The sequence below is a fragment of the Bos indicus x Bos taurus genome, chromosome 21, assembly GCF_003369695.1.
Source record: "Bos indicus x Bos taurus breed Angus x Brahman F1 hybrid chromosome 21, Bos_hybrid_MaternalHap_v2.0, whole genome shotgun sequence".
In the NCBI taxonomy this organism is placed as follows: Eukaryota; Metazoa; Chordata; class Mammalia; order Artiodactyla; family Bovidae; genus Bos; species Bos indicus x Bos taurus.
In genome coordinates, this window is record NC_040096.1 from 68,418,162 (window position 1) to 68,431,427 (window position 13,266).

The following is a 13,266-nucleotide window of genomic DNA, read 5'->3' on the forward strand; positions in this document are numbered from 1 at the left end:
GGCTTGCTGTTTGCTGGTGAGGCTGAGAAGCCCTGGCAGGGCCGCTGGGCACAGTGCGGCCCTGTTCCCCAGCTCTGGCCATAGGAGCCCTCTCCCCTGCCCTCGAGTCCTGCTCCTCGCCCCCACCAGCCTTCTCCTTCCTGGTGCTGGAGGCGTTTCCCCTGTGGTGGGCTCCGGCTCTGCCCCTGCGGTGGGCTCCGGCTCTGCCCCTGCGGTGGGCAGCCTGGCCAGGCGCCCCCGTCTGCCGGCTGTGCGCGTGTGCCTCCGGCCCTCGGCCTTGGGGTGCTTCTCGTACTTGCTTGGGTGTCTGTAAAACACGCTCCATCCAGTTGAGGACATCTTTCTCCGCATGGGGGCTGCTCCATCTGGCTGTGAATGATGCGGCAGCTGGATATTTGGGATTGGGCCTGCCACGTTCGTTAGCCTGTGAGTTACGTGGAAATAATGAAATGGCGTTCTCGGCTTCAAAAAAACCGTTAGTCTCAGTCTTTAGTAAGCTGACTCAGAGGCCCTGTGGAACCTTGCTCATCCACAGCTTGTCCCTGTCTTAAACTCCCTGCCTGAGGGAAGAAGGGCGTGGGCAAAGCCGTGCTTGCTGACGGCCCTGCTTTGTTTCATGAAGGTGGGAGCGCTTGCGGTGAGCGGGCGGAGAGAAGACGACAACCCCCACGATGGTGAGCTGACCTTCCTAGGAAGGGTTCTAGCCCAGCTTCCTGTCAGTCAGCAGCTCGGCAAACTCATAGTCCTCGGACACGTGTTCGGGTGTCTGGACGAGTGTCTCATCATCGGTGCGTGTGCAGCGGCCAGGCGGTGACGGAGGGCGCAAGGCGAGGCCCTTCTGAGCATCTCACATTGTCTTTGTTTATTCTCTTGATAGCGGCATCTCTTTCCTTGAAGAATTTTTTTGCGATGCCTTTCAGGCAGCATCTTGATGGATACAGGTATTTTCCTCTCGTACTTCTAAGCTGCCGTGTTTTACAGGGAGCAGGTGACGCCCTTTGTTGTCTGTTTTTAGGAACAAGGTGAATTTCGCTGGCAGCAGCAGGAGCGACTGCATCGCACTTGTTGAAGCCTTTAGAGTAAGTCCAGCTCCGAAAGCAGCGACCGCGGGTGTCAGGACACTTTCACGCCCTGTGCCTGTCTTCGTTAGGAGGATTTTTAGTGTTACTGACCCCTGAGACTAAAGAAACTGTTGGGAGAAGTATGTCAGGATGGGAGTCTGAGTCTTTGAAGTTGACTGGAAAAAAATCTCCCAACTGAAAATCCTAATTCACCCACTTAAAAGAATAATTTTAGTATATAGTAGAACTGTATGTTAACTTTGATAATTTTCAGAAAGAAAGAACAAATCTGTAAATTGTCTGTGGTCAGGAAAGAGTTTTGACCCCGATGGTTTCTTTGCAGGCGTGGCAGACCTGCAGACAGAGAGGGGAGCTGCGGCACCCGAAGGTCAGTGGCCGTTCCCCGAGTCTCTCTGCTGTGACTGCTGGCGCCGCGGGAGTTGCCTGGGCCCCCGCGCTCAGCCTCATCGCCCGTGCGAACCGGCAGCGCCGGCTCCTGGAGGTGGCGGCCTGTGTGCGGCCGTGCTGCCCGCCGCCCGCCTCCGAGACCGGGGACCCTTCAGTGTCAGGAGCCCCGGCAACTGCCGGGACCGCAGGCCTGGGGGCCACGCCTGGGCTGCCGCTCAAGAGCGGAGGGGCTCGGGGCTTTCCGTCTGCTGCTTCAGCCATGTGCTCCATAGTCGGCTTGGAAAAACCAGCCTTTAGCCTTCGTTGTTTGGGGTGGGCACAGGCAGGTTTTGTTCTCCTTCTAAACTGAGCGTGTTCAAAAGATTGCTGGTAGGTATGTGTGTGTAAATTTGCCATGCCCAGATGCATCCTTAGAGCAACTGTCTGAGTTACTCATGAAAGCCATTGTGTAGACAGTCAGCCCAAAAAGAATAAATGCAAAAAGGCAAAATGGTTGTCTGAGGATGCCTTAGAAATAGCTGAGGGCAGAGGAGAAGCGAAAGGCGAAGGACAAAACAAAAGATAAATCCTTCTGAATGCAGAGTTCCAAAGAATAGCAAGGAGAGATAAGAAAGCTTTTAGTGCAAAGAAATAGAGGAAAACAATAGAATGGGAAAGACTAGAGATCTCTTCAAAAAAATTAGAGATACCAAGGGAACTTTTCATGCAAGTTGAGTTCAGTTCAGTCGCTCAGTCATGTCCGACTCTTTGCGACCCCGTGAATCGCAGCACACCAGGCTTCCCTGTCCATCACCAACTCCCGGAGTTCACTCAGACTCACGTCCATCGAGTCAGTGATGCCATCCAACCATCTCATCCTCTGCCGTCCCCTTCTCCTCCTGCCCCCAATCCCTCCCAGCATCAGAGTCTTTTCCAATGAGTCAGCTCTTCGCATGAGGTGGCCAAAGTACTGGAGTTTCAGCTTCAGCATCATTCTCTCCAAAGGAATCCCGGGGCTGATCTCCTTCAGAATGGACTGCTCGAATCTCCTTGCAGTCCAAGGGACTCTCAAGAGTCTTCTCCAACACCACAGTTCAAAAGCATCAATTCTTCGGCACTCAGCCTTCTTCACAGTCCAACTCTAACATCCATACATGAGCACAGGAAAAACCATAGCCTTGACTAGACGGACCTTTGTTGGCAAAGTAATGTCTCTGCTTTTGAATATGCTATCTAGGTTGGTCATAACTTTCCTTCCAAGGAGTAGGCGTCTTTTAATTTCATGGCTGCAGTCACCATCTGCAGTGATTTTGGAGCCCAAAAAAGTAAAGTCTGACACTGTTTCCACTGTTATCCCATCATTTGCCATGAAGTGATGGGACCAGATGCCATGATCTTCGTTTTCTGAATGTTGAGCTTTAAGCCCACTTTTTTCACTCTCCACTTTCACTTTCATCAAGAAACTTTTTAGTTCCTCTTCACTTTCTGCCATAAGGGTGGTGTCATCTGCATATCTGAGGTTATTGACATTTCTCCCGGAAATCTTGATTCCAGCTTGTGTTTCTTCCAGTCCAGCATTTCTCATGATGTACTCTGCATATAAGTTAAATAAGCAGGGTGACAATATACAGCCTTGACGTGCTCCTTTTCCTATTTGGAACCAGTCTGTTGTTCCATGTCCAGTTCTAACTGTCGCTTCCTGACCTGCAAAGGAGGGCACAATAAAGGACAGAAACAGTATGGACCTAACAGGAGCAAAAGAGATTGAGAAGAGGTGGCAAGAATATACAGAAGAACTGTACAAAAAAGATCTTAATGATCCAGATAACCACGATGCTGTGATCACTCACCTAGAGTCAGCCATCCTGGAATGCGAAGTCAAGTGGACCTTAGGAAGCATCACTATGAACAAAGCTAGTGGAGGTGATGGAATTCTAGCTGAGCTATTTCAAATCCTAAAAGATGATGCTGTGAAAGTGCAGCACTCGATATGTCAACAAATTTGGAAAACTTGGCGGTGGACACAGGACTGGAAAAGGGCAGTTTTCATTCCAATCCCAAAGAAAGGCAATGCCAAAGAATGTTCAAACTATCGCACAATTGCACTCATCTCACACGCTAGTAAAGTAATGCTCAAAATTCTCCAAGCTAGGCTTCAACAGTACACGAACTGAGAACTTCCAGATGCACAAGCTGTATTTAGACAAGGCAGAGGAACCAGAGATCAAATTGCCAACATCTGTTGGATCATAGAAAAAGCAAGAGAATTTCAGAAAATCATCTGTTTCATTGACTACACTAAAGCCTTTGACAGTGTAGATCACGACAAACTGGAAAATTCTTAAAGAGATGAGAATACCAGAGCACCTTGGTTACCTCCTGAGAAATCTGAATGCAGATCAAGAAGCAACAGTTAGAACTGGACATGGAACCTGGACTGGCTCCAAATCGGGAATGGAGTACGTCAAGGCTGTATATTGTCACCCTGCTTATTTAACTTACATGCAGAGTACATCATGAGAAATGCCAGGCGGGATGAATCACAAGCTGGAATTAAGATTGCCGGAGAAATATCAATAACCTCAAATATGCAGATAACACCACCCTCATAGCAGAAAACGAAGAAGAACTAAAGAACCTCTTGATGAAGGTGAAAGAGGAGAGTGAAAAAGCTGGCTTAAAGCTTAACATTCAAAAAATGAAGATCAGGGCATCTGGTCCCATCACTTCATGGCAAACAGATGGGGAAACAATGGAAACAGTGACAGACTTAATTTTCTTGGGCTCCAAAATCACTGCAGATGGTGACTGCAGCCATGAAATTAAAAGTCACTTGCTGCTTGGAAGAAAAGCTATGACCAACCTAGATAGCATATTAAAAAGCAGAGACATAACCAAGAAAGATCTGTATCATCAAAGCTGTGGTTTTTCCAGTGGTCATGTATGGATGTGAGAGTTGGACCACAGAAAAAGCTGAGCACTAAAGAATCGATGCCTTTGAACTGTGGTGTTGGAGAAGGCTCTTGAGAGCCCCTTGGACAGCATGGCAGTCCAAGCAGTCCATTCTAAAGGAGGTCAGTTCTGAATATTCATTGGAAGGACTGATGCTAAAGATGAAACTCCAATACTTTTGGCACCTGATGCAGAGAGCTGACTCATTGAAAAAGACCCTGATGCTGGGAAAGATTGAAGGCAGGAGGAGGAGGGGACGGCAGAGGATGAGATGGTTGGACGGCATCACCGACTCGATGGACATGGGTTTGAGCATAGTGCAGGAGTTGGTGAGGGACGGGAGGCCTGGGGTGATGCAGTCCTTGGGGTTGCAAGGTGTCGGACACGACTGTGTGACTGAACAAAGAGCCAGCCAGTGTTTTTCCTGTTGGTTTCTATTCTTCCTCGTGAGATGTATGTATTATCATAGATGTATCAGTTCTGGTTTGTTACATTAACATCAAATATTATGCTTTTGTGTATTTAAAGGATGAACTTGACTGGGGGCGGTTAAATTACATTCAGATCAAGAGAATTAGAGAGGTAAGTTGTATATTCTTTGAACGCAAGTAAAGGTGACGTTTATCAAGTACCGGCAGTGCCCAGGGTGCTGTACAGTGCTGTGCTTAGTTGCTCAGTCGTGGGGGACTCTTCGCGACCCGTGGGTAGCAGTGAGCCTTCCAGGAAGTGCATCCTGTGTCCAGCGGAAGTAGACTTGATGTGTTGCGGTCACAGTTACGGTTTGTTATCGTGAAAGGACACAGATGACTTCCAGCAAAGGTGCAAGGCGGGTGGGGAGGGACCAGGAGAGACCAGCGTCGGCCCGCAGTCGGGGTCTCGCGGCAGGGCCTCTGGGCAGCACGGGTGCTCACAGCCTGCAGGAGACCGCAGGCCGGGGGGCTCGCTGGCCTTGGCCTGCAGGCTTGTGTTGAGGGCTGGTTACGTGGTCGGGGGTGCGCACCTGGTTGACCTCACTTGCTTGGTTTTCAGCTCCTCTGAAGGTCACATGGATACCCTGTGGCCCAGGCCCCTTGCCCCCCGCCCCCACGATGTCGCGCTGCTCCATGGACTGCTTGTTGCGTTCGTGCTGAACCAAGGCCTCAGCTGAACAAAGACGCTCTTAGGGCCAGTATGCCAGGGACCCAGAGCTGACCTGCCCGGAGCCAGACCTTCCTCTGGAATGTCCAGGACGTGGACAGCCAGGCCTGCTGACTCAAGGCCTTTACTGCACCGGTTTGCAAGATGCTGTGTCTGTTTTATTGTATTTTCAGAGAACTGACTCCTGGTTTGATTTGACAGTTTTACTGTGCACGTGTTTTGTGGGAGAGGAAAGGTAAAAGATTTCAGTGGATTGACTTTGGCTTTTTTCCATTAATTTAGTTTTTCTCTGGTTTACTTTTAGTTACTGAGGTGAGAATTTAACTTGTTATCACTTTCAGTCTTTTTAAGTCATGTCTGACTCTTTTGAGGTCCCAGGGACTATAGCCTGCCAGGCTCCTCTGTCCATGGGGTTTCCCAGGCAAGAATATTGGAGTGGGATGGACTTTCAGTCTTTCTAATTAAAAGTAGTTAAAGCGGCGAGTTTTCTTGTGAGCAGTTTGGGTCCGTTGGTCTTTGACATCCCATGTAGGGATGCACGTTCCCTCCCCGCTATAGGGAGCTCACTGCTATCCCTGTCTGAGGCTTATTTTCACTGTTGGCTTTCTCCTTGATTCAGGGTCTTTTAGAAGAGTGTTTGAGTTTCTGGGTAGAAATATCTTTAGGTATCTTGTTTTGTTGTTAATATTTTGATTTTTATTGCATTTGGTCAGAAAAGGTGACTTGCATAATTTTAAATTGGTTTTTAATTAGACAAGCTGTATTTCCTGCAGCCTTCTGGGTATTTCAGTAGTGAGTGTGGAAGTGGCCAGGCTGGGCCCTTCCTGTGTCCCCAGGCTCGCCTCCTCTCCTCATAGGTCAGGACTTCTAAGAGTTTCCGTCCTCACCGTTCTTTTTTGTAGTCTTTTTCCAGTTACCTTTACAGCTGTGGCTTGTATAGTTTTTTCTTTCAGTTCAGTTCAGTTCAGTCGCTCAGTCGTGTTCGACTCTTCGCGACCCTATGAATCGCAGCACGCCAGGCCTCCCTGTCCATCACCAACTCCCGGAGTTCACTCAGACTCACGTCCATCGAGTCAGTGATGCCATCCAGCCATCTCATCCTCTGTCGTCCCCTTCTCCTCCTGCCCCCAATCCCTCCCAGCATCCGAGTCTTTTCCAATGAGTCAACTCTTCGCATGAGGTGGCCAAACTACTGGAGTTTCAGCTTCAGCATCATTCCCTCCAAAGGAATCCCAGGGCTGATCTCCTTCAGAATGGACTGCTCGGATCTCCTTGCAGTCCAAGGGACTCTCAAGAGTCTTCTCCAACACCACAGTTCAAAAGCATCAATTCTTCGGCACTCAGCCTTCTTCACAGTCCAACTCTAACATCCATACATGAGCACAGGAAAAACCATAGCCTTGACTAGACGGACCTTTGTTGGCAAAGTAATGTCTCTGCTTTTGAGTATGCTACCTAGGTTGGTCATAACTTTCCTTCCAAGGAGTAAGCGTCTTTTAATTTCGTGGCTGCAGTTACCATATGCATTGATTTTGGAGCCCCCAAAAATAAAGTCTGACACTGTTTCCACTGTTTCCCCATCTATTTCCCATAAAGTGATGGGACCGGATGCCATGATCTTCGTTTTCTGAATGTTGAGCTTTAAGGTCACTTTTTCACTCTCCACTTTCACCTTCATCAAGAGGCTTTTTAGTTGCTCTTCACTTTCTGCCATAAGGGTGGTGTCATCTGTATATCTGAGGTTATTGACATTTCTCCCGGCAATCTTGATTCCAGCTTGTGTTTCTTCCTGTCCAGCGTTTCTCATGATGTACTCTGCATAGAAGTTGAATAAGCAGTGATAATATACAGCCTTGATATACTCCTTTTCCTATTTGGAACCAGTCTGTTGTTCCATGTCCAGTGCTAACTGTTGCTTCCTGGGAGATAATTTTGTGGTAAGTTAATTTATGATGCGTTCATAGGTGTTTGGATTTGTGTATTCTTGTGTGTATCCATTTGAAGTGTGATAAAATAATTTTATGTGAGACGATTCTATTTAAACTAAAGAGGTGTTTTGTTGAGGGTCACTGTGTAGCCGTTGTTTTTAATCACAGAGCAGCAGTGTGTGCTCCTGGCAGGAGGCTCTGGGAGTGTTCCGAGGGCCTGAGGCAGGGCGGTGGCCGCGGAGGCCCGCTCGGCCGCTGGCGCCTGTGTGTGCGTTTGCAGTGCTTCCTGTGAGTGTTTATGAGCTGGGGTTGTGAAGCGTGTGCAGCTTTGTGTCCTGTTGTCTGTCGCACTGTATTGTGTGTCTTTTCCATCCTTTCTTAATCAGCCTCTAGTATCATGGCTCTCGGTAGCTGCAGGGTTTCACCCACAGGCGTAGCAGTATTTCCCAGTGTGGACTGCTTTTCTGGTGCTCCCACTACCCTGGGTGGCGTGGTCATCTGGAGACACTGTCCCTGTGTTCTTCTTAGGTGGCCGAGTTATATGAAGAACTGAAGACTAGGGTCTCACAGTTCAACATGTATGTTGATTCCCGGCGGCCTGTCCTAGACCAGGAGTACAAGTACAAGCAGAGATTCATCCTGCAGGTACATGGGGGCACCCGGACGTCCTTTCCTGGTTCCTTCTGCTCCTCTGGGCTCGGTTGTGAGAGTGCTTGCTCCCTTTCTCTGGTACAAGTTGTGCCTCACAGGAGATCTTAGACACGCAGCGCTCACGCTGTGCTGGAGAACAGGAAACACTCCACCCTTGTGTTCAGGTTTCTATGTCACTGAGTTGGTGATCCAGACCCAGTTCTGATCTCTGGAGGCGTGTTTCTGAAGGCTGCTGTCTTTACTGCTTCCAGAGAGATCCTTTTATTTTGGCTTTTAAGAAAGTAAAATTGCTGTTAATATTACGTTGCTTTTACCCTGCATCAGAAAGTTATTTCAACTTTGAGGCTGTGATCAGACTCCCTTGTTGGATGGAGCCTTGTAGGCATGTGTGGAGGGAAGTGTGTCCTGGAGAGGCAGCCAGTGCTTCTGACTCAGGCTCAGAGGCGGAGGCAGGCTCGTCCTGCGTCCACCTGTTGGCTGATGCACACAGAGTTGGGATCCTGTAACCTGGAGGCTGCTGGGAAACCAATGTCAAATTACTTTAAGGTTGGGACAGTCTTCCTTGGGTGTTGGTTTCAAATGGCATGTTTTTAACTGACGAAGCGGCTCTTTGCAGAGTGCTTTTTAGAAGTGAGCATTGAAGGCAGGCCTGCTGCCCTGAGTCTATGTGCCCCAGTTGTAACTTTACCTGAACATTTTGGAGAAGGCCTGACCCATGGAAGGAAGTATGTTGAGGAGAAGGTAGAAAATGCTGGCTAGCCCCCAGGGCCCTGTGTGTGCAATCATTTGTGTCCTTGTTCAACTCGCCACTGTTTTCTAAACCTCATTCTTTTTCCTAGCTGCACGGTGTGGCTTGTGGGATCTTAGTTCCCCAAGCAGTGATTGAACCTGTGTACCCTGGATTGGGAGAGTGGAGTCTTAACTACTGGACTGCCAGGGAAGTCCCTAAACCTCATTCTGAGAAATAGTCAGGCTCTTTGGAGCAATGATCTTGTAGAATGTGTTTCTGTTACAGGGAAGTAACCAGAATCGTGACTTTCTGGTTGACTGATTAAAGGTCCAGGTTTTTAAAAAATATTAACTCATCTTTTACATTATGGATGTCATTCTGGGATGAGATTACTGTATTAATGAGACAATGTGATAGAATCATGCTGTTACTTCATGAAAATACATCTGTCTCCCAGGTTGTGTTGGCAGGTGCTTTTTATCCAAATTACTTTACTTTCGGGCAGCCTGATGAAGAGATAGCCACGAGGGAGCTGGCAGGCAAAGACCCAAAGACGACCATCGTGGTAGGTGGGGAGACAGTGGCCTTCCCTGGGGGAGACTGGGTGCTCGGTTTTCAGGCAGGCATCATTCCAGTGTGGCCAGTACGGAACATTTTATTTCCCCTTTGTCTCTGTTTGTATAAATGCTTAGTGGATTTTTTTCCCCTAAAGTGAATTTCATGGCTTGTCTGACCTTTTCACATGCCTCCACTGGTTCCTGTCTCACAGACCTGGCCTGAAGAAAGAAGGCCTTGTGGAGTGAAGTAGTCAAGGCTAACCTTGCCTGCCCCATCTCGTTCTGAAGGATTTAACATACTTCTCCATAAATTTAAGAGCAGGTGGTTAATAACTTCATTTTACGCAAAGTGTAAAGGGTTATTTGGTTGGCAGCTTTGTACTGTGATTTAAACTCTGATCCCCATTCACACGTAACAGAATCACCTAGAGAGTGTTTGTTTATTTTGAAATTCAGACTTGAGGCCCTGTGCCACAGAATCTGAACTAGAAGTGTGGCCTGAAAATTAGTGTTTAAATAACCTGAGCTTTGGGCGAATCTCATGGTCAGTCACAGCGCTCACCACCTATCAACGCTGGTGGACTCTGTGTCTAATCAAACCTGAGCCCAGGGTGACTTCAGGGTCGGCCTCTGGGAGTCGGGCTTTCGTGGGCTCGTGCTGCGACCTCAGCCTGCATCTGCTAAAGGGGCGCGGAGACCTGGCGAGGCTCCCGGTGGTGGTGAGCCCACAGCACTGCGGCCTCTCCTCCCCCACTGGGGCTGTGCTCTGCTAGTGAAGAAGCAGAGTTCACACTGGGGTGGGGGGGGGGGGTCTTGGAGGAGCACCGCGCTTTGTCCCGCGGAGGTGCTCATCAGCTCTGCCTCGCGGTGGGGAAGCCTGGCTGGGCCTCTGCTCTTCCTGATGGCCGTGGTGGACGAAGCGCGCTCGGCGCACGTCCTTGGATGTGGGACTGTGCTTGCCTGTTCACCATGCGCTCTGCGGGCCAGAATTCCCTCCCGTGTGCTTTGTAACAGCTGAGCTCGTGCTAGTATGGACTGTCCTCTGAGGGCGCCTTTGCTAGCTGCTTTTTACTCATTTTTCTTTGCATTTCACCCTTCGAGTGAGAGATTGGTCATCGCCCTTAATTCATGACGTGGCTGGGGGGTCCGAGGGTGGCTCTGTGACTTGCCGAAAGAGACTGAACAAGGCAGGACTTGAACTCAGACCCGAATCCACAGCCCTTGCTGTTCACGACCTGCTGCCTCTTGTGGAGCTGTGCTGGGCATGGGGCAGGGGCTCCGGGTTTCATACCAGAGTCAGAGCTCAGAACCCAGATGGCCCTGTGGGGAGGGCAGGGTGGGAGTGGGGAGGGGGCGGAGTGGGGAGGGGCGGAGTGGGCAGGGTGGGTGTGGGGAGGGGGCGGAGTGGGGAGGGGCGGAGTGGGCAGGGTGGGTATGGGGAGAGGGCGGAGTGGGCAGGGTGGGAGTGGGGAGGGGGCGGAGTGGGGAGAGGGAAGGAGGGGTTGCCCAGGGCCTCCTGGTTGGGTGTTGCCTGCAGGGTGAGGACCCACTCCCGCCTCTCAGGGGTGTCTGCATTCCCACCACTGCCTGTGTAGACATACCATGTTTGATAAAGATATATAGGCTACTCTGTTATTTTAAGGTGAAATGAAGTCTTTTGTGTATTGGACTTTTGGACTATTTTAACAGGGAAGAATCAGTTTTCATTCCAATCCCAAATTAAGGGCAATGCCAAAGAATGTTTAAACTACTGCACAATTGCACTCGTTTCACATGCTAGCAAGATTATGCTCAAAATTCTCCAAGCTAGGCTTCAACAGTATGTGAACTGAGAACTTCCAGATGTACAAGCTGGATTTAGAAAAGGCAGAGGAACCAGAGATCAAAATTGCCAACATCCATTGGATCACAGAAAAAGCAAGAGAATTCCAGAAAAAACATCTGCTTCATAGACTATGCTAAAGCCTTTGACTGTGTGGATCACAACAAACTGGAAAATTCTTAATGAGAATACCAGACCTACCTGCCTCTTGAGAAGTCTGTATGCAGGTCAAGAAGCAACAGTTAGAACTGGACATGGAACAGCAGACTGGTTCCCAATTGGGAAAGGAGTACGTCAAGGCTGTATATTGTCACCCTGCTTATTTAACTTATATACAGAGTACATCATGAGAAACGTTGGGCTGTAGAATCACAAGCTGAAATCAAGATTGCCAGGAGAAATATCAATAACCTCAGATATGCAGATGACACCACCCTTATGGCAGAGGTTGAAGAGGAACTAACGAGCCTCTTGATGAAAAGTGAAAGAGGAGAGTGAAAAAGCTGGCTTAAAACCCAGCATTCAGAAAACGAAGTTCATGGCAAATAGATGGGGAAACAATGGAAACAGTGAGAGACTTCATTTTTGGGGGCTCCAAAATCACTGCAGGTGGTGATTGCAGCCATGAAATTCAAAGACGCTTGCTCCTTGGAAGAAAAGCTATGAGCAACCTAGACAGCATATTAAAAAACAGACACGTTACTTTACCAACAAAGGTCTGTCTAGTCAAAGCTCTGGTTTTTCCCAGTAGTCATGTATGGATGTGAGAGTTGGACCATAAAGAAGGCTGAGCATCAAAGTATTGATGCTTTTGAACTCTGGTGTTGGAGAAGACTCTTGAGAGTCCCTGGACTACAAGGAGATCAAACCAGTCAATCCTGAAGGAAATCAGCCCTGAATATTCATTAGAAGGATTGATGATGAAACTGAAGCTCTGATACTTTGGCCTCCTGATGCAAAGAACTGACTTCTTAGAAAAGACCCTGATGCTGGCAAAGACTGAAGTCAGGAGGAGAAGGGGATAACAGAGGACGAGATGGTTGGATGGCATCACCTACTTGATGGACATGAGTTTGAGCAAGCTCCGGGAGATGGTGTGAAGGACAGGAAAGCCCACTGTGCTGTAGTCTGTGGGGTCACAGAGAGTCGGGCACGACTGAGCGACTGAACAATGTGGAAGAATTAGCCTTTGTCCGATGCGTGTTATTAAAGCTTAGTTATTACCCATAGCGGTCGTTAGTCCTTCTGTGCCCTGCTGTGGGGTCCACCTCTCTGGTTAGAGACGGCGCGCTCTGCTCTGTGAACACGGTGACTCGCGGGGGCTCCGGGTCTGCCCCTGCTAACGCCTGCCGTGTTTTACAGCTGAAGCATATCCCTCCCTACGGATTTCTCTACCACCAGCAGCTGCAGTCTCTCTTCAGACAGTGTGGCCAAGTCAAGTCCATTGTGTTCGACGGTGCAAAGTAAGTGGTGCACTTTTGTAATCCACTGCGGCTGCGAAAGAGCCGCGAGGTTTTCACTTTTGCAGGGGCCGGTTCTTGAAACTGGGTGTGTGGGAGAATGGGCCCACACGTCAGAGGGCCGCTGTGGACAGCTCTCGAAGCGCAGCTGCGGTTCATGTAGCTGTGTGTCTGTTCTCAGCCGAGTTCCTCCTAAAGGAGCCGAGCTGTGTGGTCCCGGGTCTGACACCCAGGGTGTTCAGTAGTGTGAGGGGTATGGGCTGACGCTCGGGGGGTGCACTGCACTGGGGTGTGTCTGGCTGAGATTTCACGTGTGGGCCAGCCGCCAGAAGTACCCCCAGGAGACTTTGTCTGCTTCAGTCATTTAGAACCTGGGGGACAAAGAGCGAGGAGCCAACGGGGATAGGGAATGGGAGGAGGCTGGGAGGCAGGGGAGGGATGTCGTGGGCTCAGCTTGTTCCACCTCTTGAGTTGGGAACACTCAGGGAAGAGGAGAATCATGGTGATCTAGAGTCTTCGAAAGAAATGATCTCTAAGGAGAGACCTGGGCGCCTTCTAGAGACAGCTGGTGGGACCGGAAT

The 13,266-nt window shown here is 49.3% G+C and overlaps 1 protein-coding gene across 3 annotated transcripts in view; it reads left to right on the forward strand.

Annotated features, from left to right (window-relative positions):
* The window catches only part of TDRD9 (tudor domain containing 9), a 110,598-nt gene that overhangs the window by 58,042 nt on the left and 39,290 nt on the right, over window positions 1-13,266 (forward strand). For all 3 annotated transcript variants that reach the window (XM_027521517.1, XM_027521516.1, XM_027521515.1), the window contains 8 exons: window positions 623-788; window positions 878-941; window positions 1,016-1,079; window positions 1,405-1,449; window positions 4,929-4,982; window positions 7,994-8,110; window positions 9,304-9,411; window positions 12,588-12,688. In XM_027521517.1, coding sequence (XP_027377318.1) covers window positions 623-788; window positions 878-941; window positions 1,016-1,079; window positions 1,405-1,449; window positions 4,929-4,982; window positions 7,994-8,110; window positions 9,304-9,411; window positions 12,588-12,688 — 719 coding nt within the window. The remainder of the gene's footprint in view (window positions 1-622; window positions 789-877; window positions 942-1,015; window positions 1,080-1,404; window positions 1,450-4,928; window positions 4,983-7,993; window positions 8,111-9,303; window positions 9,412-12,587; window positions 12,689-13,266) is intronic.